General features: G+C 36.5%; 1 protein-coding gene across 1 annotated transcript in view; it reads left to right on the forward strand.

The window, feature by feature from the left end:
- Hmcn1 (hemicentin 1) overlaps window positions 1-27,735 on the forward strand; it is a 393,676-nt gene that overhangs the window by 89,784 nt on the left and 276,157 nt on the right. Inside the window, exons 2-4 of the mRNA XM_005375081.2 lie at window positions 1,728-1,798; window positions 17,513-17,671; window positions 18,886-19,008. Coding sequence (XP_005375138.1) covers window positions 1,728-1,798; window positions 17,513-17,671; window positions 18,886-19,008 — 353 coding nt within the window. The remainder of the gene's footprint in view (window positions 1-1,727; window positions 1,799-17,512; window positions 17,672-18,885; window positions 19,009-27,735) is intronic.

Below are 27,735 nucleotides of genomic sequence, written 5' to 3' on the forward strand. Positions count from 1 at the left end.
AAGAAAGGGCATATATACATATACCCAGAGGATTTGCATGGATCCATTTTTTTATTCTGCAAATTGGGTTTTTTTCTCAGTGTTCTTTGTGTTCTTTAATTCTTCATGAGTTTCAAATTCCAGGATTATTGCAGCATTATGCCATGAAAGAACATAGAAGACTGGCTTGACAATGTTACCGACAATTTATGCCAGGATGTAACTGTCTGGCATGTTGGTCACTGTTTGCATTCTTTTGCAAAGTATGCCTTTGTTTAGTCTTGAGGAAGGAGGCTTCTCTCATGTTCCGTATACTCAGGACATGGCTAATGACTATTCTGTTGTATGTGGAATGCAGTTGTTTGAATTTTCACACGGTCTACCCAATCACCTCTCCATTCCCTTTCCAAATTGCTAGGTGTCTAATCTATAGCGAAGGACTGAGGCATTTCTTTCATGTAATTTCTAACAAAAATTACATGAATTAGGGCAGACAAATTGTTCCTCCCTTTCAATTTGTCTTATTTATTTTTAAAATCTTGCAGTCCACTTTTGTACCTTATGTAGCATATCATAGAAGGCCTGGTTAATTAGATATTGTCTTTTGAAGCTATAAAATCCTTTTATAGCAATATGCCTTTGGAGCTACAAGTCTTTTGTAAAGTCCAGCTGTAGTATCTTTATAATTTTGTGTTGGAGTTGCATATGATAATTTTAAATGCAGCTTATGCCTTCATTACCTAAAATAGAAAACTTTTCATCTACCCTGGGAATTTAAATGGTATATCTGTACACATGATACCTAGATAAATTTTGATACTATTATTTAAATATGTTGATGCTTTCTGGGGAAAGCAATGGATAGTCATAAAAGGCCAATTTATGTTTATTTTAAAATTTGGTCCTTTGAAAAAGAATAAGTTTTGGGAATTGTAATACTGTATCTTACTAAAAATAATGTGTGCATGTACTTGTGTGTGTGTGTGTATGTATGTATGTATGTATGTCACCATCTTAATCCAATCTGATATCTGGGCTCTTTCTCTTAACTTTATTTGATTAAATCCTGGCTTTTCAAGGAAGATAGTACTCCATCCTGTTACCTTTTGAAGCCGGTGGGATATGTATTATGTATTATATAGTCTCAAAGATGGCCACAGGTCTGAAAGTAATTTCAATACAAGGCAGCTCAGGAGAATGGATATAGTGACTGAACCATCCCAGCTGTGAGGAAAGAGGTTACAGGGACTATTTTTTTGTACTCTTAATTTCCTTGTATCTGTGCTTCTCAAGATTTAGAAGGGAAGTGGGTCCTGACATTTTTTCTTTGTGTTTTTTATTAAACTATTTTGAACGCAGGCTTTAGAGAAGTTGCAGACAAATTTATACTTTATAGCTGAAAAAAATTAGACAAGATAAAGAAAAAGTCAGTGCTCATAGATATTTACTGACAGATAAGAGAAGGAACTGGAACTGGAGTCTTGTGATTCTTTGTCTTGTGGCATTTTTGACTCCCCTTTGCCTTTCCAAGAGTTGAAAGTTCACTCTTTTAGGTGTGCGTGACATACTGTAGATTATATATTGTGCTCTGGCAGGTGTAAATTGAGTAGAGTGTTTGACATTTTGCTAATGCTTTGTTATGAATCAATAACCATGTGGTGCAGAGAGAAAAGACATTTGCCAGTGCAGTAGAGTCTTTAGTGCTGGTGATTACTGTTTACTGATCTAAGTCATTCTTCTCTTCACAGAAATTGGCCCAGTGACAATTACCACCGATCCCAAGAAATTTCAGTATGAACTCAGAGAACTGTATGTTCAGGTGAGACTTGATTTCAATTTTCTTTTGGGGGATAGGAAAGCCATGCAACTTCCTTATTCCTTCTAAAATCTGAAAGAAATAATTTTTAGGGGCAAAAGAAATACCACTATCTTTTTCCCATGGAGTCCTGAGTTGAACAATAGATATTGGAATGGAAGAGAATGAATTCAAAATATCACCTTCACTTCTGGCTTTTCGGATGCCTCTTTTACCTGATCATGGCAGAGTTCTGAATCTGTGACAGAGACTGTGTGGTTCCTTTATAGAAAAATTTTGCTCAGCCCTGGTCTAAATGAGTCCCTTCACTTGGAAAAATAAGGAACAGTTAATAATTATTCCCCTCCAGCATAATGACACCACTAAGGGAATTTTAATACTCTATGCTGTAAATTGACATTTGACATTTTTACAGTAAGTGTACTTTGGTTAATAGAGAAGAAGACATTTGTTTAAATGTTATTCTGAGAGCAGAACGTTGAGGCAGAGTTGTTGTGCCCTGTCTCCTTGGTGCTGTTTACAGATTATCTCCGAATCCATTAGTTTAAAAATTTTGCTTTTCTGAGGCTGTTTTTGTATACAGCCCTCGACAGTTTCTGTTGCAGTCATCTACAGATTTCTGGCTGCTTTCTGTCATTCATGTAGGCTACTGGCAGCTGGACTGTGATTTGATGGGAATGACCTAGTCAGAGCACAGATCCTCCAGTTCCTTGATCTATTAGTCATCTTCAGTGCCCTTTTGTTTCGGTCTTCCGTTCTCACACACTCTGAATCATGCCAGCACCCTAAGCTGCTCCATCTCCTGTATAACTGAGTTCTACATCTTAATCGCCCCCACCTAACTATCCTCTGAGCTTGTTGGTACAACTTCTTGTACTACACCTTCTCCTGCACGTCACCAGGCAGCCTAGTCCACTTCCTCAGTACCTTCTCCTGGATCATGAGGTCTTTCCTCTTTTTTTTTTTTTTTTTTCACTTTCCTACAGTTTAGTTCAGAGATTTACCTTTTAAAAACTCTCTTTTATCTCCCTTGTGCATTGCCTTGCCATTCAAAAGGCAAAATCTCATTCCTGAATAAGGAATTATCTGCATTATTTATGCTTACCCCTAGTGAACAATTGCTGTTGATGTCTCACAACATTGATTCAGTTCGGTATGAATTCATAGCCACCTGTCTTAAATGGATTTTTAATGCTCCAGTGATCCTGTTATATTTCTTTCATCAGTGAAGTCTCAGGTTTTCCTTAATGACAATTGCAGTTTTCCAGTCCTCTTCTTGTACTTTTCCTACAACCCTCTTTCTACTAGTGGCTATTTCAGCAAGTGGTCCATTCTGAGCAAGTGATGTCTCACATCTCTTTCACACACAGACACCTACAAGTGAAGCCCTTTTTTCCCCTCACATCTAACATACAGGTCACCTGTGTCTAGTACCCATCCTGTCATTATTCTCTGCTTGTTCTGAATTCTGTGGCTTTCTCAGAATATTAACACTATCAGTTTGCTTCTCCCAATTGCTTAAGAGTTGTCATTGACTTTTAAATGTTTGTCTCTCCACAAGATAAAAAATCCAATATCATTGTACGAAGCGAAACAAAATAAACTACAAATTTCTCAGTGCCTTCAATGCCAAATAAGCAGTTTTCAGAGACGTTATTTTTTCACCCCTAAGCTTTGCCATTTACTTCTCAATCTATTTCAATCTAGTTACCACTCATCTCGTTCTGTCAGAGTAGCTTCAGTTGTGATAAATGGCCTCCATTTTGCTAAATACAATGGCAGGATTTTAGTCCCCTTCATATTGGGTGGGGATCTTTGAAGTTTTTGACGATATTTACCTCTTCCTCCTTTCGACTCATTTTAAAACCGTATCTATTTATATGAGAAGGTACAAATTAACAGGGTTCAAATCAGAGTTTGAAGTGTAAGGCCTGATTGGTTTCATTGCTAGGGGAATGACTTAATTTAAACCTGTACATTGCACAGGCATAATTGGGGAATTGGATTTGAAACCAAAAATTTGATACTCCAAAACTACATTCAAGGATGATTCTGTTTTGTGTATCTCTTCTTTGAAAATTACATACTAAACTGAGTTATGAGTTAAGGTGCAAAAGGGGTTTTAGAAATATCCCTTGACTATTTTCCTTTTTTTCCTGAATTTCTTCTCATAATCTTTTCCATAAGCAGTTTTCTGTTTTCTTTCTCTTGCACCACATCAGCATGATCTTGTTACTTATTTATTATTCACTTTCCTTTCCTCCAGTATGAGAAATTCTTTGCCACTTGGAAAGTATAGATTCTCACAAAAACTCGCTTTAGAGGTCTCTATGCTGTATACGGTTCATGGAAATGAGAAATTGTGATGTGTTGCTGTTTAACTGTCCCTGTGCTCCTCCTCTACTGTGAATTCTTGAGGGCAGGGCCTTGTAGCTGTCCTTTAGCCACTGCTGCATCTAGGGGGAGGGACAAGTGCCTGTCATAGCTGTGGAAGAAGGGAATGCCATTTGATGTGGTTTTTATAAAAATGTTAAACTGCACAAAATACAATTTATACTTGATGGCTCAAAGACATTTTAACAACATAATCAGTTTTCATCAAATTATAGAGATCCAGAAGGGGCAAGTAATTATGAGTTCTAGGTAATAGAATGTTACAACAGGGTCATTCTTTTTTTTTTCTGAGGATAAAGCTGGACTCTACTGTTGAAAATCTGACCAGATTGAGAGTATGTACATCCTCAAATGAGTCCTTGCTCTACACTTCCTGATTTCCTCTTCTCCCTTTCTTTTGCTCTGAAGGATCTTAGATAGTGCGAATCCTTCTTCCTCCCTTTATCTCTGGGGTGAAGGATCTTGATTCCTGATTCATATTTCATAGATTCTTTTTCAAGAACTCCTCACTGCCACCCACTGGAATTGAATCTGATACAGACAATCTATAGGGTCATAATTTTATTCCTTTTAGAAAAATATTTCTTTCCTGGACCTGAAGCTGGTGTCTAGTTTTCGAGAAGCTTCATCTGGCCAACCTGTGCTTTGCCATGAGATCTAAGAAAGGCTTAATTAGAACACCCAGCTAAGAAAGGAATCAAATATTTATTTTTGCTTCCTTCAAAACATTTATTATAAATATTGCAGATACCATGGAAGTGGCTTGACTGTCTAGGTTTTTGGTGAATTAGCCTTTCTTAAATCAATGGCACAAGATCAAATATTTAAAAAGAAACTGAGCCTGCCTGGCAAGCGCAAGGTCGTGAGTTCAGTTCCTGGTACCGGAGAAAAACCAAAAAAAAAAAAAAAAATAAAAAGAAACTGAGCTATATGAGCACTTAATGCTTGATCTAAGAGACTGTTCCTTACTATTGCTTGGAGAATATTTTATTATTTCACAAATGAGAGTGACCAAGCTTTACAGATTTAATAAAATTTTAGCATGAGATGATGAATTTTGTTTTGTGTATAATTCCCTGGGTCCTTTTGACTTCCTTTTCCACCATTTTTACCAATTCTCCCAAAATGACTGTTATCAAGACAGATGAGCATTGCTGTACTATTAAAACTACTTTGGATTTTAGCTGTGTGGTGGCTGATACCTGTAATTGCAGCACTCTGGGAAGCTGAGGTAGGAAAATTGAAAATTCAAGCCTAGCTTGGGCAATTTATAGACTTAGTAAGACCTTGTTTCAAAATTTTTAAAAAACAGGATGCAGTGGGTGGGAAGAGCGGGGGATGTAGCTCAGAGCAAAAGCCCTGGGTTCAATCCCCAGAACTATGAAAACAAACATCTACCTTGGTTAAAAATGTTCCTTTTACATTCGCATTAGTTCTGAAGATAACAGAAGTGAATATAGTCTGAAGTAAATTAAATCATTCATTAACATGTTCATTAACATTGCAGCAAGCTTGTTATTTTTCTTATGAAGATATGGAATTGAGACAAAATAATGTAAAAGTTTCCAAAAATTTTTGCAAAAATTACTACACAAATCATTAAATTTATGACATTATTTTCCTTTTCCTTTTTCTCTTTCATCTGGAATACAGAGAAGTAACTTGAAAAGCAAATGAATTTTCTCTCTAGGGTAAAGAAGGGAAGATAAATGACAACAAATGGTATTCAGATCACACAGAGCCTTGGGAATTAATGTGCTTGTAAATATGCAGTGCAAAGTTCTGCCTCGGGTCACATTCTTTATAAGAAACTGTGAAGCTTATTGGTTTTCAGGAAATGGTATTGGTGCTAATAAGTTCTTAAGCCTTTTTTCCCAAATATTTTGAAGAACAAAAAGCACATTAGTCAAACACTTGAAAATGAGATAAAACCCAAGCTATGTGTACAATAACAGAAGGGAAATTACAGTTTTAATATAGTTGATCTCACAAATGGAAAAGCTTCACATGCAATTCAATTATTTAGTAAGATCTTTTAACAAATAACATTTAAAAGAAAACAGGAATAAGACCAGCATGAGCATACAACAAGTTAAAATTGGGCAGTAGATAAGGACGTGGTCCAATTATTTTTGTTCTTTAACAGAAGCAGAAGAATAAACAAGCTTAGGCTGAGGCTGAGGTTTGGTGAAAAAGGTTTTGCTGTACTAGAAGAGCAGCTGATGCTAGAATTTACTGCCAAAGGAGAATATGAAATGCTATGGACAAATAGGCTGCGACTTAAGAGGAAGAACACATAGTATGGCAGATTTTGGAAGAATAACAGCATGCCAATTTGGATACACTTCATCTAACGTGTAGTATTCTAAGTCATGATGCTGTGTAAAACTGTGCTCTTTTATTTTTAGATTTATACAGAATTCTTTCATGTAAAATTTTTAAAAATCAAATTTATCACTGATTTATCACTGAAAGAATAAGATACCAACTAAATTAATAAGTAAGAAAAAGACAGAAAAATGAAAGGGAAAGGATTATGTGTTAGCATATAGATACATATACTGTAGAGCTATCAAAGGTTTGACTTTATGATCGATATTGGTCCAGATTTAGCTTTTATAATGCAGTTTTAATTTCCAGTTAAGGTTTATTACTAAAAGTTTGAAAATATTACACATATAGTTACTTTATGTATAAATATATAGATATGTATATTTCATATCCATATGTGTTTATGAAATATATGCTATATAGGAAAAATGGCTTGCACTTATTTGATATAGGGGATACAGTATGATAAGGAAGCTAACTAAGAATGAATGTAAAAGCTTCAAGAACAGTAGAGTGGCACGTGGCCCAAAGGGTAGGCTTGATATAATATTGTCTGTTGCTGCTATGGTCTCAGTACTGCAAAGGTGTATTAAGGGAAATAGTCAACAATTATTGATGCCATAAATGATCAACAGTTAGGGAACATATGCCTTGTGGAAAGTTTCACAAATTTTTAAAAGTAGTTTTTTCAGTCCAAACCCACACAAATATTACTATTTCTTTTTAAAAATGAGCAAGCATACGAAGCGTGGTTGCGCACACCTGTAATCCTTGCCCTCAGGAAGCTGAGGCAGGAGGATCATTGTGAGTTGGAAACCAGCCTGGGCTACCAAGTGAGCTCAAGGCCAGCCTGAACTGCATAGTGAGATCCTGTCTCAAAAAGACAAAAAGAAGAAAAAAAAAAAAGAAAAAATGAAGCTCAAGTGTGGAGATATTAGATTAAATGTCTTTCAGTTCACAAAATTGGCAAATGGAAAGACAGGTTGCAGAACAAAACTGAGGTATTTAATGCCAAAGCCAGTTTTCTTATTTCTCTGCTGCTTCCCTTCAAAATATTGATTTAAGGAACCAGTAGACTAATAATTACATTATTAGTCTAATCAAATTAACATATTTATTTGTATAATTTTTCTCTGTACTTCAAAGCAGGAAAGTAGAAAATCAAAGACAGATGTTCATCTAAGGCTGACTTTATCCTCAACAAAATGAGTTTATTCCCTAATAAGTGGTCTTGGAGTTAATGTTTGAATAGCAGTCATTTTTACTTGTACTCCTATCTTCCTCTGAGTAGTTGGCCTGACTGAAATTACCGAGCAGCAAATGACAAAATTTATTAGAAATAGAAGATCACTCCTTTTCCTTGATGCTTATCTCACTAACTAGTATGGTAAGCTTATTTCAGAGTGACTTCACGTTCATTGTTGAGGTGAAAAAAAGGCTCAGTTTAAGAGATTGCCAGGCAGTGCATCTTCTCCATGTGTATGTGTAGGTAATGTTTTGATTATTTTATTGTTAGAATCCTAACTTCTTTGGGCCCAAATGAAGCACCTATTACTAGTCTAGTGCTGGATTTTTTTTTTTTCTTGTTGTTGTTAGAATTTTTTGGTAGAGTAAAAGTTCCCTGAGGTTCAAACAACTGTGCATCTTCAACAGTGAGGTACAGAGACTGAAATCGGCGTGAAGGACACAAGTGAGAATTTTTTTGTTCCGTTTCTTGGTGCCCTATTGAGAAGCAAATAGCTGGTTTTTCTTTTCATTATCTTCTGGGGGAACTTTCAAGGACAGAGTATAGAATGGTATTCCAACTGTTGGGTTGCTTTTTGGAAACAGAATGTGCTCATGGCTAGAATAGGGTGTGTGTGATAATACTGGAAAATTTATTGACTTTCTTTCCAAAGTTTGCCTGTGCGTGAATGTTTTTTGGGGAAATATGTGACTTATTGCAGAATCAACATTGCAGGTTCCTGTGGCAAAGTAACACCCACTAACTGGGATGCACTCCACACGTGCCACTTAGCCAATCAGGGGGCTGTTTTATTCCCACATTAAGTGCTATATAAGATTCTGTCTGGCTTTAAGCTATGGCATGGATCAGAGTCAAAATTTTTACTCTTCTGTGAATGTTTCTTGATCGATAGCCAGGATTCCTAGAAATATAGTGGCTTTAAAAATAGATAAAATGCAAAATTAAGGAGTGTTTCATAGTCTACATTGATCAAAACTAGTTAGTTCTTCAAAATTATCTTTCATTCTTAGGCTATTAAAAAATTTCAAGGAGAACTGTGGAGTTTGGTATTGGAGTTGATGTTTAAATATCATCCATCTAATTATTCTGGCAGATGTTTTAATACCTGCCAGAGAGTTATCAATAATCCAAACCTGAATATTATTAGCTAGAGATTTGGGCCCTCACCTTTGGTACCAGATAATGCTTGAAGTTTTCCCTGGAGCAATGTCTGCAGTACCTTGGGCGTGCAGGAGGCCAATAGCAGTTCTCTTTGGCAGGCAGATCATTGCATTGAATACAAGGCTAGTCATCAGCTAAGTCCCTCTGGTTTTTTCGTGTAAACATTTAGCCAAGTCTCTATCTTTCTATACACATGTTGATTTTTAATAATCTTCACTTATCTACCCTGACATATATGTAGTTGCTTCTTTCTAGATGATCTAAATCATATTTCATCAATTTTGTTTGATAACTTCTAGCTCTAAAAGCAACATAGCTTTGTCTATCTCAAACTTCCTCACATGATATTGTCATGTTTTGTAATGCTTTTATTAGTAAAAAATACGAGTCATATTGATATACATTTTTGTTTGTTCGTGTAGTGCCAGGAATAAAACTGAAGGCCTCACACATGCAAGGCAGCACTCTACCATTGAGCTACATCCCTAGCCCTGATATGTGCAGGAATATGTGTGTGTGTGTGTGTGTGTGTGTGTGTGTGTATGTGCCAAGACATGATACATAGGAAATACAAATATATTTTTAATCACATTAAATAAAAAGAATTTCAATATTACAATCTCCATCAACTAGTTTGTAATAAAGATAATAACAAATATACTGGGAGGCACAGAAAAATCCATGTGAGTTTTGGAGCAGAAGGAACAAATTCCATTGAGTAGGCAAAGTCTGAATAGTGCAGAAAAAAAGATAAAGCAGGGTCAGAGCAGTAGCGCAGCAGAGACACAGAAGGTCTGCCAGAGAAAGTATAGACAGGGTGAACACTCGGTCTCTGCACAAGCAAGTGATGACTGGCTTCAAGACTTCCTCAGCCCCTGTCCTCACTTCCTTCTGGATCTCCTTTTCTAAACATCTGTTAGGAGAGATAGAAATCCATCCTGTCAAGGGTAGTAATATTATCTTAATTTGATGGGAAAGGGGTAATAACCAAAAGATACAGCGTCCTTGAAGGAGAGAAGAAGCAATTCTCTAAGAAGTACAGAAGAGTAGAATTACCTAAAACAAAACTGGGAATACAAAGCTATCATTTTCCAGTTTCTCATTTTTTTCCCTAGCATTAACCCTGTGTACCTCCCAGGCCTTCTGATAGTCAGAGGCTATCAAGTGGCATTTATGTTATATTATGCTAGTTTCCTCTGTCCCCCTCCTCTTTTTGAAGAACTGCTGTTCATTATAATTCATGTAAATTAAGAACCTATTGAATTTTTTAAAGTATTGATACATCACTTTCTGATTTACTACTCAAAATACTGAGTATCTGGTACACAATATAATCTTTGTGAGTATTTAGAATAAAGTAAACTAGATCTCTTCTGGGGACCCAGAAAAGTTCTATTTTCCATAAAAGTAGTGCCAGTACATTGAAAGATCTGCTACTAAACGTTAAACCCTTCCGCCTGATGGGTGGTTTGCACCCGAAACCATGGAGATGGTTGTCATAATTACTTTAATGCCCTTGGACTGCTGTTAGGTGGATTGCTGTGTCGTTAATTTGCAGTCTACTTTCTCTAAGGTTCTATTGTGATCACAGCATAGCGCACTATCTGGGATTGAATGTCTTCTTAATTTTTTCTTTTTAAGTTTGGAATTTGAGGTTTGGGCTGTGCAGTATTCTCATTGTCTCCCAGGACATCCTTGCCATATTTTCTACAAGTGATGAAGGCCAGCACATGTCACTGATGAACTCTGAAATTTTTCTGATTTATTTAATACTCACTTTGGACACTGCTTTAAATTAGATTCAATGTAACTTAATGGTTTCCACATGCATATTATGTTTTCTTGGCCATAGAATTGTCAACTGAAAAAGTGAACTGAGGGTTATAAACTTTTGTTTAGCTTGCAACTGAGTTTCACACCTAAATTTTATAGGTAAAGGACAACTACACAACTATGACATTTTTGTTATGTGTATTCATGTGGAAGGACTACAGTCTAACGTTAAAACTAGGCTCAACATTCAGTAGGATGTGCTCATGTTAAAGTAAAATTAAGTATTGTAACGCGAGAAGAAATCTTTTGAAATTGGCATGAGCCTACCAAAAAAGTTTCATATTACTTACAGTTGGGTGTACCTGAAACATAACTGGTATAAAGATTAATTCAGTGGGTATCGAGGAGAAGAATAGAAATATTAAAGTGGGTTGATTAGAAGAGAATGGTAAGGTGTGGGACTATGCCTGCTCTAGTCTTGCATTTAGGGTTCTCTGATCCTTTATTTGATGAATGTCTTCTAATTAGGATTTAAAAGGGACCTCATTTTGTTCTCTAATTCCCTAGAGATCAAAGGTTCAGTTTAGTCTAGTGCCACACCCTTCCTGTCTTATATGTACTACAAAAACCAGCGTGATCTGTGTTTTATTACTCCCTTTACTGGTCGGATTTTTATTCGTTCTTACCAAGTTTTGCTTTCAAAGAATTCATTTTTTAGCGTAATTATCACTGAGATTATATCTTTTTTTTTATTGCAGGAGCAACATTTACTATGAGTGTTCACATGCTTCTGTTTTTTCTCAGTGCATATTTTTCTATCTAAAGTAGCTTTGGGAATTTAGTAAGTTGTGGCTTTCAGTAGAATTATAGAGATAAAAAGGCTATCAGAATACTGAGCATGAATGTACGTACTGCAATTAATTGGCTGTAATTCAGGGTTCAAAGAAAAAAATATAAGGTTCACAAAGTCAGACTCATGAAAGAAAACTTGTAGAACTGCTTCAGAAACTGGCAGGAATGATGGGATAGTTGTGTTCAAAGTGATGAGAAATATTTTAAGGGGGATTTATGGCAATGTGTCTTTTGTGTAATCGTTTTTTAAAAGGATTTAAACATTCAGTGTATTTTTTTGTCATGCCGCTAATTTTACATTTCTTCCCATTTGGTTGTCAGGTTAAGGCAGAAATTGCTGAAGACTTTTAGGGCACTATTTGTTTTTTAATGTTGGGCATTAAATTTAAAAGTGCTTCTTTATATACTTTCAGTCATTTGTATTACTCCCATCTTTTAATTCTGCACATGTACATGAAACTTCAAGTCTTTCTGACTTTGTGAAATTTATTTATAAAAATAGACCAAGTTTAATAATGCTTGTTCAGTCTAATCCTATTCTGGTAAAGATAAAGGTCAGAAGATCAATTGATGTTTTGGAATAGAACACATAAACCAATGGGTTCAATTTTACATAGTAGATACTTACATTTCTTGTAAACTTTATATCTCTACTTAAGCACAAGTCAATAATTTATGCCATTAGTACATTAAAGCAACTTGACTTCTGACTCTAGTAACTTCAGCCAAGAAAATTTGTGCAGGTGTTTTATTTCTTTCATTTTTTATGTTTTGCTACTGGGAGTTAAACTCATGACCTCACGCTTGCCAGGCAGGCCCTGTACTGCTGAGTTATATCCCTAGCCCTATGCAAGTCTTTTAGACCAAAGCAACTCCCTTATATTTAATAGTCTAGAATGAGGTAGTGCTGCATTCTGGGCAGCAAAAATGTAATGTGAGGTCTAGGGATGTAGCTCAGTGCTTGCCTAATGTGACAGAGGCCCTGTGTTCTCTCTCAAGATCACAAAAACAAACTATGTACACATTATATGTAAAATGTCAGGCACATACATAATTTTAAAGAAATAATTAATATTGATAATTTAATTTAATATATTTAAAGTATTGTCATTTCAATACATCAGCAGTATAAATAAAGCAAATTGTTTTTCAATTTAAATTTCAATTAATTAAAACTAAATTAAATAAAAACTCAGTTCTAAAGTTTCAGTTGCTGAGTAGCTACATGACACTAGTTAGTAGCTACTGCACTGGGGCAGAGCTAAGGCATTCCTTTTATAGATCATTTTAATGTTATTTATTATTTAAAGTTACTAGAAAATAAAACCCAAGTATCAGAGAACTTTTATAAGTTTATAACACTATATGTTAATTTTTTGTGTGTCTTTTTGAGACAGGGTCTTGCTATATAGTTCAGCTGGCCTTGAGTTCACTTTGTAGCCCAGGCTGGTCTCAAACTCACAACAGTCCTCATGCCTCAGCCTCCCAAGTTCTGGGATTACAGGTGTGCACCAACACGCCCAGCCATTAATATTTTTTTAAAAAAGAAGTTATTTTTCTTTTCTGTATCCACAATAAAATAGACTAATAATTTCACTGAAATATGAATTACTAGTTAACATCTACCTTTAATTTTCATTTAGCTGTAAGCTGAACACAATAATATAAAAATACTGTACTATTTTGGGTAGAGAAATATTGTATTCTTGAAACAGTTTGTAATCAATATATAATAAATATGATCACAGTATAATGTATATTTGCAAATGTCAAATTCAGGGCAGAATATTCATTTTCATTATAAAGAATGCACTAATATCCATAGCAGAGGTAAATTAAGCTATAAGCACATCTGATATGGGTTTTTGATATATATAAGTCAAAATGTTTCCTTCTAGTTTGACATTCCTCATCTTTTTGGCTGCTTTGAGACTCTACATTAGTTCTTATATAAAAGTAAAGGCATCCACTTTGGAGAGTATGATGTAAAGAAAGTTCTAGAAATAAAAGCAATGCCAGGGACTGGGGATTTAGCTTAGCGGCACAACACCTGCCTGGCAAGAGCAAGGTTGTGAGTTTGATTCCTGATACCGGAAAAAAAACAACCCCCCCCCCCAAAAAAAAGATCATAAAAGCAATGCCTTTCAGTTGCCATTATGTTTATAAAACTCTGCTTGGGATTTTGGCTGTTCATCATTTTCTTCCCCTTGGTTATTAACCAATATTAAGCTTCATACACTTCAGGTTCAATGTTCCACAAGAGTTTTTCTCAGGAGAGTAATAAGGTGGTGGTTTCTATACTTTTGAAAAATGTTGTTGACTATATTGATTTTATTAATATGTGATTTAAACTGTTCTATTCAAATTTATAGAGTGAAAATACAGTTAACATCTTAGGAATCCCATTTCAGTAATTTAAGGGCTGCATTCAATGTTAGGATGAGCTTGAAGCTTTGGAGGGACTTTGATCTGATAAATTCATGTGGAGTCACTTCTAAGGATGGTGGTGATTTCTAGAGTCTACTGCTGGTGATGTTCAGGGTTGCCTAGGGACTTAGGTCTTAAGGACCTGGGTCCTCTTGGAGAAAATCTGTTCCTAAATCAAATGCTCAAAGGCATCTTTCACTGAGAAACTGGACAATATTTATCATTCTTTCTATTCCTAACATGTATGTCCAGAGATTCCTGAGCTGTTTAAATGTTTATCCCAAGGACAGAAGGCTTTTCCTGATTACTTTGTACTAGATAATAATTATAATAGACAAGTAATTTTTCTTTAGAATTATACTGTCACACAACTCTGTTGTACAATTGGCCATTCAAAAAGTGCTGGGGAATGGATGAATTACACAGTGGTTCACACTCAGTTGGGGAATTTTTTAATTTAATCTTATGAATATATAATAGCAGTCTAAATTTTTTTGAGCAGCCCAGATTAGGGAAAGTTGGCTATAAGTAAAAACTGTTCTTATATCATATACCAAAATTACTAACATGCCCAGCAGCTGTTTCCCACTTTATTAGTATACAAATACTCATTTAAGGTATTTTTTGCACATGATAACCACCCAAATAACTGTTATGGAAAGAAAAATATGTCAAGTACCATTAAAGGGTAAAGCATATCGGAGTATATCTGAGTGAGTAGATACTTCTGACTGAAATCAAAGAGATAGTTTTAAAGACAGGAAGGCATGCCATCTCAACCTCAGGAGGAAAATAGTTCAAGTCAGCAAATATTTACTCTGTGATTATGCAGCAAGATGAAATGAGGACATAGAGACTCAACAAAGTACAATTCCTGCCATCAGAGAGCTTATACAATAATAGGAAAATGTAGATACGCATTATTTTGAGGAGTGTTTGATGGCGGAGACTGAGTACTAGAAAGATTATTTACTTGAATGAAAGTACTGAAGACATTAAGGAGTTAAGCAAGGGGAATATCCAGAAAAGTGGGAGGAATCTCAGCTTAAAGGGAGCAATTTATGGGGAAGGAAAAAAAGCAAGTACAAAGTTAGAAGATTATTTGATCCAACCTAGTGGTTAATAAAAGATTTAAGTAGGAAAGCTCTTGACTTCAGTTTAGTGGAAGGAAGCGCAGAAAGGAGGCTCCACATGTAATGCAATTAGTGGTAAGAAGAAGTGGGAGGAAGAGAAAGGGAAAGGACAGATTAATGATGGAAATGAAGTTAGTAAGGTTTGACTGCTGAATCAAAGATGGCTGGAGTTTTGAATCTAAATATAGGCAGATGGTACCACTAACAAAAATCGGGAAGACATCGTTTTTTTGACAGTCTTGCTATGTATTTCAGGTTGGCCTTGAACTCACTATGTTGCTCAGGCTGGCTTGAAACTCATGGTGATCCTCTTGCCTTAGCTTCTCAAGTGCTGGGATTACAGAAATACACCACCATATCTGGCAGGAAAGACATGGCTGAGAAAAAATTATTAAAAATTCTGTTGCAAATTTAATCAATTATAGAGACTTATAGAACATTTAGGAGTAGATCCTAACAAGAAATTAAAAGTATAAAGTTGGAACTTGAGAGAGAAGTATAATCTGAAGGTATACATGTACAAATTTTTGAGAGCAATGTTACCTGTTAAACTAAGTGCTTTGAAAATATAAATAATGGAAGGTAAGAGATAACTTAGGGAGAAATAGAAAGGACTCATAACTCTGCAAAGCTCTGGGACTCTGGGACTTACCTCTTTTTCAAATTAGAGATGAGGTTACTACGTATAGCTTTCATACCCATATAATGAAGAAAATGACACAATATTTAATGAGTTTCTCTTAGTGTTAGGGCTATTTCTAACTTTTGATGCTTAGTTCCAGCCTATTGAACAAGTAGTATTCCAAGGCTATAGTTTTGTTTGGGTTCCAAGGCAAAAGGCGATTCTCCAGTTCATCCATGCTGCAGCATAGGTACTTCTAATACGTGATTCTTCGGACCCTGATTAGATTTCTGTTGCTCAGGGTGCTGTGCAAGAATTTGAGATCATTTAGAGCCTGAGGCAAAGCTCAGGGGGAAAATCAAATAAGATCTCTAGAGTGTAGTAAAGTTCACGTGAGCTTTCACTTGTTACAAGATTCTGGTGAACACCATACCACAAAGCCCCCATGGTCACAATTTGCTATAGTTTTTATTTACTTATTCTTCATTGTCAACTCGTAAGGATAAGGTGCTTTAGATTATTTATGACTTTATGCTCAATAGCAGAGTAGTCAAATCATATTGATCAAATATCCATTCTCTTTATTCTATATTATTGACCTCTGCCCAAAGGAAATTTTATATTTTTTTTTGTTTATTTTTTTTATTTATTTTTTTATTTTTTTGTTTTTCTCTGGTACCGGGAACCGAACTCACGACCTTGCGCTTGCCAGGCAGGCGCTTTGCTGCTGAGCTAAATCCCCAGCCCCCAAAGGAAATTATAATAGCAAAGGAGAATTTGAAAGAGCATTATTATTCAATAGTAGAGGAATACTTGTTTAAATTGTGGGAAATAGACATGATAGAATATCATGTAATCATTAAGAACACTGATGACATGGAATCACAAACAGAATAGCAGTTTAAATTGATAATACAGTGTATGAAGCTGTAAATACAATATGCTCACAATTTCATATACAAATCCATATAATTAGAAAGAAGTAAATGTAGGGCAAGAATTCCTTTTAGGGTGGTGCCTGCTTTGGTTACAGAAAACATGTTGAGTTTATCAAAATAAAACAGAGCTTAAGGGTTAGTAGGAAAAAAATGAAGCCTACTACAGTGAAAAGAGTGACAAAGATATATTTTTATAAAGTGCTCATGCAAATCTGGTTTAGTAAGGAGCAGTTGTGTTGAAACTCAAAGGAACAGGGGAAATATGCCAGTCTGTTACTTGCTGGTGAGAATGACCCGGGAAAGAACGTTGGTGGAGTAGCAAGAAGGGACAGCCCCAGCGACCCTGTCCTTGAATAGTTCCTGGGTAATTGCCTTGGCGATCAGTGTGAACAGTTCCTTCGCCAGTAAGGCAGGCATGTGAGTGCTAGTGTAGGTAAGTTAATAGGTCTCATGGGAGCTGATGGACTTTTTCTTCTATTCCTTGTTTTTCCAGTCAGTGCAGTAAAAAGCAAGCTCATCTAATAAGATGGGGTATATGGGATTGCCATGTAAGATAATGGGAGAGTGAATCTGCATTTAATTAAAAACTATAATAATTTTTATTATTTTGTATATTTGGGCAAATTTGTAATTTATCCACAAGCACAGGTTTTCCAGTTCAATATCACTTTATACCATCGCCATCCCCTCCTGACCGAAGTGAGTAATCCAGTGGCAAACAGATGGAAAGTAAAAGCGAAGAGAACTTGCTTGGTTGTGGAACTCCTAAGGCAACTTGCTAAAATACCTGTTTTTTTTTTTTTCTGATGAAATATTTGCACTTGTGTTTCTGCTTAACAGGGTGGTGGTGATTGTCCAGAAATGAGTATTGGAGCTATAAAGATTGCCTTGGAAATTTCCCTTCCTGGTTCTTTCATCTATGTTTTCACTGACGCACGCTCCAAGGATTACCGGCTTGCCCATGAGGTGCTGCAGCTGATTCAGCAGAAGCAGTCTCAAGTGAGTGGGAATGAATCATGCCCCAAACCTCTGTGTGAACGCAGCCTGTAAGAGGTGGCTTGTCCGCTTGGACTACCCTGTGTGTGCTAGATTAACAAGTTTTAGAACTGTCCATCCACATATATATGCCCATATGTATGTGTCATTTAGTGTAAACAAATATGTATATGATATTTATAGAGAGCACGAGAAGGCCTTATTTTTTAAATACAGAGAATTGAATAAAAATTAACTAAGATGCTTGTTGCCATCTTTTTCTTATAACTAATAAAAGCACAGACTTGCCAAAACAGACCCCTATTTCAGCATCTGCTCCTATGAGGAACCTTGCCCACGTCAGTCATTCATTTGGTCAGTTGGCTACTGCTGCATCACTAACTTTTCTAGCACTCAGTGCTTTAAAACAACAAACATTATTATATCTAAAGTGTTGGCAGAGTATGGATGGCTAAGAGTAGGTTCAAAGATAATAAAATAAACTATACCTCTTTACTGAGAGGAAATTCGAAATCCTCTGGCAAAGTGAACGGATAAAAAGAGGTGAAGAATTGAGGCTGCTGTGTAATGTGTCACAGTCTCACTCTCACCTCCATAGTGTTGAGCCCACATTTCTGAAATATAAATAACTATGGCCCTGTATGGGTTCACTGTTAAACACCATACAAAATTAATAATTATTATATATGAAGTATAATGGAAAAATACTGTGTGTTTAAATAAACATGTATTATAGTAAAAGACACGTTGCCATGTACCCCCTCAGAAAAACTTCCCTTTGCTTCAAACATATTGGCCACTTTCTGAAGAAATTCTGGAAGTCCTCATTTATTATCTTTACTTGTGCTTTTGTGCCTACATTGATGTTCTGAATTGATTCAAAAGTTTTATCTTTCATGTTCATTTTGACTTTCGGGAAGAGCCAGAAGTTGTACTGTGCCAGACTTAGGGAATAAGGTGGATAAGAACACGCTATGTTTTTGGTGAATCTGCTTTTCCATTGGATGGTACTTGGTAGCAGCATTCACAGTATTTTTGATCATACCTTATAAAGGTGCTTATAAAAGAGGACTTCCATAATGTGTGTATATGGTATGTATGTATATCTACATCTATTCCACTCATCTAGTAACATATTAAAACATAATAGGTGCTCAGTAAATATACATTGATTTCTGGAAACCAGTTAAACTATCTTTTTATTTAACAAATTACAGGTGGTGTTTGTGCTCACTGGAGACTGTGATGACAGGAACCACATTGGATATAAAGTCTATGAAGAAATCGCCTCTACAAGTTCTGGCCAAGTGTTCCATCTGGACAAAAAACAAGTTAATGAGGTGAGTTCAGTAAAGTGGATCTACTTTTTGACTAGCTACTTTACCAAGATCTGTGAGGCTAGCCTAATGTGACAGGTTTGATTGCAAAAAACAGTTTTAACCAACAGGTTTTACTCCTGGCCCACAAACAGGTCAAAAATAGCATTGAACTAATGTGGAAACACAGATTCATCTAATATTACTTTTAGGCACATTATGTTACAGGAATACATTATTTAATTTTAACATAAATGTATTTAAAAATTGTTTGAATGCAAATTTTTTGTAGATCTTTGTTTTTTTTTTTTTTTTTCTTTTATGATACTAGGGATTGAATCCAGTGTTTTTACACTGCGATACATCCTCAGACTTTTTTAATATTTCATTTTGAGACAGTCTCACCTAGGCTGGGCCTCAACTTGCAAATCTCCAACCTGTCTTTCACAGTGCTGGGATTACAGGCATGCACCTTTAGGCCTGGCTAGTCCTTGTTTAGTGAGGTCAATTTGTTTTTTAGATGAATAATTTTTGGGTAACAAATAAAATGAGGCTTCACTGGTTATTGAAGTAGAATGTGAGAGTTAATTATTCACTTCTAAAATTAATTGCCAAAAATTATCACTAAATAACCAAAACTTGATAATCAAAAACTTGATAATATCAAAAACTTGATAATAAATCTACATCTTGTAAGGAAATCTTGTTATTTTCTTGAAAGTATTTGAGACAGGTCTAAGCGTCCTGATTACTTCTTTTTTCTTTTTATTATTTTCCCCTGGTCTCATTCACTATAATAATACTTTGTTTGCCCATTTATTTATTTGTCTGCACTGAAGTTTCTAGGAACAGACCAGAGATAAGGTTTTACAGGGACATAATTCATCTGTAATTGCTGCATTCACTGCGTGTATGCAAGCCCTGTTGATTTCACAGTAGACTCCTCTGTGTCTTGAATGAAACGGTTCAGTAGTTCTCATTGCTTAAAAGTTCTTATTGCATGGATCTACTAGAACATGGAAAATTTCTACAGCAAACAATGTAACAAAAATGTTTTCAATCAGCATATATATGGAGATAACTACCCTGAAAGTTTACTTTCACCTGAGGGAAGTTCCGTTGGGAGAAACAAGTTTTGACAGGCTTGTGGCTTAGTCCTCATTGTGTCCACTTTAGTGACTCAGAAGTCCCTGGGCAGGATCTAAGGATTATAAGGGAATCCCTTAGAAGTTCATTTGCATGAATGTTTGAAGGAGAATTGAGAAACCTGGCAAGGGATTGGGAAAGAATGCAGCACTCTAGAGAGCTGGGTATCTTGTCTCATCTGTATACTGTGCTTGTGTTTAATGATGGAGAAGTTGCTGGTAGAGGTCATTTTTAAGGTGGAATGGTGTAAGGCCCTGGGTTATATTCAGCACTACCAGACACAAAAGAGGATATAAATGAGGAATAGCATCATTTTTCTCTCGCATCAATGAGCACATTGCCACCAGCTTAGAGTTTGGTGAGGCTCTGGATGGAAGTGGTGGTGATGTTTACTGGAAGCAGGCGGGACACTGAAATTGGCAGGGGATGTCATCCCAGTGGACATGGTGCCTTACTGTGGAAGGTATTAGAGAAGAGGGGAAAAGACCCATGCCAAGCTCCAATTTTGCGTGCTTGTATCTGGTAATCTGAGCAACTGCTTTGAAGACAGCAGTATGCAATGGAACAACCATTGGTGAACTCCTACCATCTTGTCTAGTGAAACTCTGTATTATCTCTAATGTTTTATCTTAGTTTTTTTAGTTTTTTTTTTTTTTTGGTACCGGGAATCAAACTCATGACCTTGCGCTTGCCAGGCAGGCGCTGTGCCGTTGAGCTAAATCCCCAGCCCCCTCCAATGTTTTATCTAATAATAATTTTTTTTTAAATTCTCTTTAATGGTTTGAACAATCTTCCATTCTTACATCTGGTAATCTGAGCAACATAGTTGAAGATAACAGTATGTAATATAACAGCCACTGTTAATTCCTATCAATTTGTTTTGGAATTCCTATCACTTTCAATATTCTTGCTTTGTCTTGTTTATGTCTGTGATGTTAGTATGCTGCTATTGCTCTTTTTTTTACTACTCTCTTTAAAATAATAAAAAAAAGTTGCTTGGATCTATTTGTGAGCTGACAACATAGAATTCTGAAAACAAGTCGGGTGACATAGTGAGAATCACAGGACTTTATTAGTAATTGTTCCCGAAAGCCAGAAAAAAAATATGTTTGTATGATTGTGACTCCAAATGTATAAAACATACAGGGAATATTATGTTATATAAAATTTTACACATTGTTGCCTTAAATAAAGACAATAAACCTTACAATAAAGTTTTACATACTTTATCAGATAAGTGACATGCTGCATAATCTTTATAATCATAATATATTCTCACAATTCTGAAAATTACCAGATAATTTTCAAGAGTAATAATATATAAAATTTTTCTATACATTGCAGAAATATGTAGGTAACATACACAGGTAACCCACTGGTTTATTAATAGTTTCTCTCCCATATCATCAGCATATCTGTTCTGTAAATTTGTCTTGGGCAAAACAGGACTAGAGAAAACCATTGTTAAAATGGTGCATTTTTATAAAATGACATTTGATGTTACAGGGATGAAGTGTGGTTTATGTCAATCGTGACAATTCTAAACCCCTTACCAATTAGTGCAAGAAAAGGTATCTTACTTACATTTGCCAGTGAGACTGAGGTCAAATTAGATAGCAAGGTCTTGGAAGAATTCTTTTTCTAGATGTTGCCCTGGTGCAAATCCCTGATCTGATGCTGTCATTTTTTTTTTTTTTTGGTTTTTCTCCAGTACCGGGAACCGAACTCACGACCTTGCAAGTGCCAGGCAGGCGCTTTTGCCGCTGAGCTAAATCCCCAGCCCCTGATGCTGTCATTTTTATACAAGTTTGAGAATAAAATAAATGGAAGGGAAAATGAAGAGCTAAGAAAATCCAGTCTGGATGAAATCAACTCTCAAACTCATCCAAATACTAAGCCTGTAGAGTTAAGGAAATAATGTTTTTCAATCAGGTCAATTAAAATTGAATATTCAGTTACCTAAAGATAAATGAATCCTAAATGACAAAATGTTCCGTATTTCTGTGACATGTGCTCTGTGAGCTGTTTTCTTGTTCATAAACTGGAGATCATAGAATTTCAATTTAAGAAAGTGACTATAACTTTAAATGAAATAATGCATTAAGATTTTCTACACAAGATCTGACCCAGGATAAGTGCTCAGTATATATTAATCAGTATTATCAAGAATTTGGTAGCATTGCTACTTTGATTTTAAAGTGGGGGAATTGTGACACCATGTTTGTTAGAAATCAGTTAGCTAGATGCTGCTGGGAAATAAATCTGAGTAGGAGAATTCAGGAAGAATTGGGTGGTTCTCTTTTCTCTGTCCATGAGAAAAGATCCTGCAGAGGGTATTGTGTGAGTCAATATGTTCCTTAAAGAAAGCTGCCGTTGTGGGAGATTTTGTGAACAGGAAGCATTGTGCCCATGTTAAAAAGAGATTTGAAAAATCTTTGGGATATAATTTAGTTTCTTTTCTTTTCTCGTTATTCTAAGTTCTTTTACTATATAAACACTAAAAATTCTAAGGAAAATGGATGCTGTAATAATAGCTACACATTTAATAAACACAAGAATTCCAGGGGAGCACTGAATCCTTACAGTTTTCTTAAGAGAGGTTTATCATATGTTCTTTCTAAAGAAAATTGTATTTTGTTTTATCCTTTTAACCTAGTTCATCAATTTTCTAACCTACGAAGGGTATATTTTATATCAACTCTCATAGCTACCTTGAAGTTTTTTTGTTATTATTTTTTTTTAAACAAGGGTTGAGTAGAGGATCTAGGTACCTTTCATCTTTCTTTGACACAAAAGGAAAAATCAAAGTGAAGAAATTATTTGGCTGAACATCAGTGGACCGTAAATCGTATGGCACTGCATTTTGGAAACACAAGTTAGAACACATCTCAAGGATGTATTTAAAACATCTTTGAAGACAGAATAAGAACTAAACTACTTCTCCATTTACTTGTAAGCTGGATGACTATCAGTTGATCTTATTAATGCTTCTTTTGGTATAAAAGGAAAAAGTCTAAATTAGAAATCTCAAAAGTAGTGAAACTGTATATCCTTGTGTCAGTGAAGCCAACACAAAAAGATCCATATTCATTAGCTAGATCACTTGTCATGAGTTTCACAACCCTCCCCCAGCTCTCCCAACTCACGTCCTCTTAATATCTTTATCTCCCCCCGAGAATTTCTCCCTGGACGTCCTAGCCTGATGGCTTCGTCTCATTTCAATAAATGTTAATGTTCAGTAGACATTATTTTTTACAGAGATGGTATCAGCAATCATCTCAGCAGAAAAGAAATAACTATCTTTGGGGCAAAAGAGCTTTTAATGACTGACAGTTTACCAAAGTTAGGGCAGGGGTAAGAGCAGCCGACAAAGAATGGCAAAGCAGCCTGAATCCAGCAACGGTAGCTCTGACTTATACTCCCCCTCAGTCTGAAGGGTAAGAGGAGAGAGCTTGTACTATTCACAGTTGGTGAGATCCAGGCTGAGGGCTCACCAAAGACCCTGGCTTTGGTCAGACAGAATGAAACCCTGCAGGAATAGTCAGGGGAACAATCACCCAGCACCTTCTCATCTCTAACCTTCTGTGGTGGATTGACAACTGGTGGTCAACTTGTAACCCCCAGATGAACTCAGTAAGCATGGTGCTGGGTGTGGGAGGCCCACCTGAGGATTGTTGCCAGCAGCATGAGAGACACAACTGGAGAAGAAGAGGCGAGGCTATTGGGATCTGGTAGAAGCTATGGGGAGCCTGTTGGAAGTGGAGGGAAGCTGTAAGGAGCTGTTGGTTCTCTTGGAGGAGCTTGTCATGCTGGCCTTCCTGATGAACTCGGCTGTTTTTCATCCTCTGGGGAGCCCAGGACCTTGTTGGCACTGAGAATAGCTCAGATTCACTGTGGGGGAGCTCTGGTCCTCACTCTGAGCATTGCTTCCTGGCTCTGGAGGGGAAGATGGTAGAAGCACTATTCAGTGTCCTGGAGAATTTTGTCCTCTTGGCTTTCCTGATGCGAGCTCGGCTGTCCTGATCATTGGAGGAGCTCAGGACCTCACTGTTGCTGAGAATGGCTGTGGTACTTTTGTGGGGAGCTCTTGTTCTTACTTTGAGGGTTGCTTCCTGTACATCCTTCAGCCTGCTAGCACAGATCTTTCATCCTACTGGCGCAGACTTTCTAGATTCCACCACTGACCTTTGGGCCTTTCCAGCGCAGATCCATGAAACAGGCCTGTGTGAAACTTTGTTGTGGGCTCTGGGCCTCCAGTTGGATATGTGGGAGGCATTGTTATGGGCTCTAGGTCTTCAGCTGGGCTCCTGCAGGACATTACTGTGAGATCCAGGCCCACAGCTCGATTCTTTGGTCCTTCGTGTGTGGAAAGATTTCCTGCACTCTCTTGTATATGATTCTTTGGGTGACTATTATAAATAATATGTGTCCTGTATTACATTGTTCACCTTGCTATATCCCCTAAACTGTAACACCTTCCATTTCCCCAATCTAACTGAAAGCTAGAAGACCAAGAGGCTCTGCTGAGGCAGTCCATGAACATTATCATTCCAGGGCACAGAACAAGCAAAATGAAAGAGGAGAGACTGTGGGTTTAGAGACGCAAAACAAAACTTCAGCACAGACATTATGGTGCAGTAGTTAAGGCTGCAGGCTCTGGGACTGTGCTCATGTTCCAGAAATATGACCTTAGACAAACTGCATAATTTTCCTTTGTCTTAGTTTTGTTATCTGTTAAGCGGGAGAATAATAGTACGTATTTCTCAGAGTTGTTGGGTTTAGGGAGTTACAATAAATACTAACTCCTATTATTTTTATTTAGTGATATATTCTAGTCAAAATAGGCTATTAGCCTTTTTTTTTTTTTTACAATATTCCCTAAAAGAAAGAAATTTATATTAAGTTTCATCTGTGAAGAGACGGCCAAAAGCAGCATGTTTTAATAGGAAACTCTGGGGCTTGATAGTCAGGGAGACCTGGATTTGAATGATTTGAATGACATATACCTGGATTGAATGATTTCTCCGCCTTTATTATTTGAACAACTCTGTGAAATAGCTTTGCAACTTCTCTCAGGCTCTTTTTCTCATGTGAACATAGAATATTTATTATTTTGCATGACCACTATAGAGATGGAAGAACATGAGAAATACTTACAGTAAGCTGAATAGATTCCCAGGGAAATGGTAATCATCTCTTTGGAAGTCCTTACCAATGAATTTCTCCACTGTCAAAGAAAGCATCTTTGCTCTTGGTGGACTGTAGGTGGTGGTGAGTCGTAGAGTACTCAGGAAAGAGGTATTTTGGTGAACTCCACTTTTACAGATTAATGTGGGAGTGGGAGAATGGGATGGAGTCAGAATTATTAGGAATATTATAAGATACTTGAAGTTTTACAATTGCCCTATATTTATCATTTTTCTTATTTCTCTTTGTCTTTTAAAAAGTTTATTGCTAACTGTGATGCATGAGCTGCTTATTGAGGGAATGACAATGACATCATTAATAATCAACAACAGAATGCTCACTATGTTCTAGGCACTATGCTGAAGGCATTCCTCTGATGCCCACAGTAACCTTTTAAAATAGTAGTCTGAGATGCCCTGGAGAGAATACATCCCGTTCCTCTAGAGGAAAGCGGGCAGAGGCTCTTGGTGCTCTGCCTGATTGAGAAGGGGGAGACTTGAGCTCGAGGAGTTCCTCGGAGCTGAGCAGAGGTTGGGTCCGTGGGTTCTGCTGCAGAACGATGGAATCCTTTCTTCCATCTGAGACAAGATTGTGGCCCGAAGATGAAGGGAAAAAGTCTTTATTTTTTCCATTGAAGAATTTTCAAGGGAAGAGGAGAGTTGAAATCACTAGGTGTTTTAGAGGAAATGACTAAAACCTGGAAAAACGGAAGTGACAATCATTAAAAAAACCAACCAAGTTCACAACAGAAAGTCTCAAAGATGAGAGGTTACTGACTTTGTTGCTCTTGCTATTTTTATGCTTACTGACTTTGGGTTTAGCACTGATACAAGAAATCTATAAACTTTGCTGGCATATGAATTTGGCATAGCCCCTTCCTGGTATTTGGCTAGAATTCAGTTTAAGAGCTCTCTGCGTATGTGCTTAGTGATGAGAATTGCTCAGGGGTTTGAACAGTTAGTGATGTGAAATGAGCTATCTGCCATTTTTGTGCCCTATGCTGTTGCACTGCAGACATTATTTCAAAATATAACCTTACTGCTGACCTTGAACATAAGTAGAAACGGGTGTTTCCTCTGAAATTTGAAAATGTATCAGAGACAACTATAACATTTTAGAAAGCAACAGGATGGAAACAATGTGTAACTGTTTCCACATATGAATTCACCTAATTAAATGTCAGGGATGAAGTGGGAAGCTCTGAGCTCATCCATTAAAGTAATATGGATGTCTCCACATTCACAAAAATGTACCTTCGTGCTCGTGGAATGCATTTTTTCCTCTGCTGTGCTCAGATTGACATGTTATCCTCCGATTGTGTGCTAGGAATGCTAATGTTCCAGCCACATAGTTACCTTTTCACCCTGCACCTGGGAGTGCTTTATTGGCTAGTGATATGGTTAAATGAAGCCATGTGTACTTTATGTTTCCCTTTGTTTAGGTAAAACAAAAAATAAAATCATTAATTTATTGTTTAAAAATTATTCATGACCTATAGGCATGTGAGCTGTGTTTCGTGATTGCATTTAAAGTGTACACACCCTATCATGTTCGCCACAAATGGTGGGGGGTGATGACTGTTCTCAACAGAATCTCTTTTGACAGCATGCACCAAAAGTCATAGAGCTCTTCTGCAGGGTGGGACAGCAGCAGTGGGGCTGGTTAGGGATGAGAAGTGGGGTATATGTTTTAAAAGGACAAGTTGTGCAACAAGAGTGTCTATCTTCTGTTGCATGGTTCTGGGGATTGGCTCTGGGAACTGCTTGACGCTCTAGTTATAAACTATAGCAATACATTCTCTGATGTGTAATGGTCACATCCACCCAACAGAACTCACTGTCCGTGAAATGCAAGTTTCAGTTGTACTGTCCAGAGGCCTTTGTAAGACAACTGTAATATCTGAACCCTGTCATAAAATTCAGAAAATAGGGTGGCTACCATTCTCTAAAGCACACTCTTAAGTACCCCCTTCTCCCAAATCAAACATAAGAGGTTTCTCTAAGGAGAAAGAAGCTTAAATAAATGTTTGAAGAAATATTTCTTAGAGAGAAAAAGAAGTATTTAGTATTTAAAGGGAAACATTAGCCAATAAGTTGCATGCTTTCATCAGGAACAAAACAAACAAAAAATAAGTAAACTCTATTTTGATTAGAAGCTAAAATAAAATGTCAAGTTTGAGTGTGAGATGTTAGAGCTAACCAAATCAATTACTTGAAAAAATCTGTTTTGTAAGAGTCCTAAACTGTTAAAGTCACTATGTCAAGCTCATAGCCTGAAAAATTCGTGTAAAAGCTACACTGGATTCAAAGACATTAGTCATTCCCCTTACGGAGAGGATTTGGTCTTTATCTTTACTAGAATTGTGATGAAAACTGAAAAGTTGAATTGTGAGGAAATTTCTCCAAGGCCTGATGTTTA

Source organism: Chinchilla lanigera, unplaced genomic scaffold (assembly GCF_000276665.1).
Source record: "Chinchilla lanigera isolate Chin_1 unplaced genomic scaffold, ChiLan1.0 scaffold00005, whole genome shotgun sequence".
In the NCBI taxonomy this organism is placed as follows: Eukaryota; Metazoa; Chordata; class Mammalia; order Rodentia; family Chinchillidae; genus Chinchilla; species Chinchilla lanigera.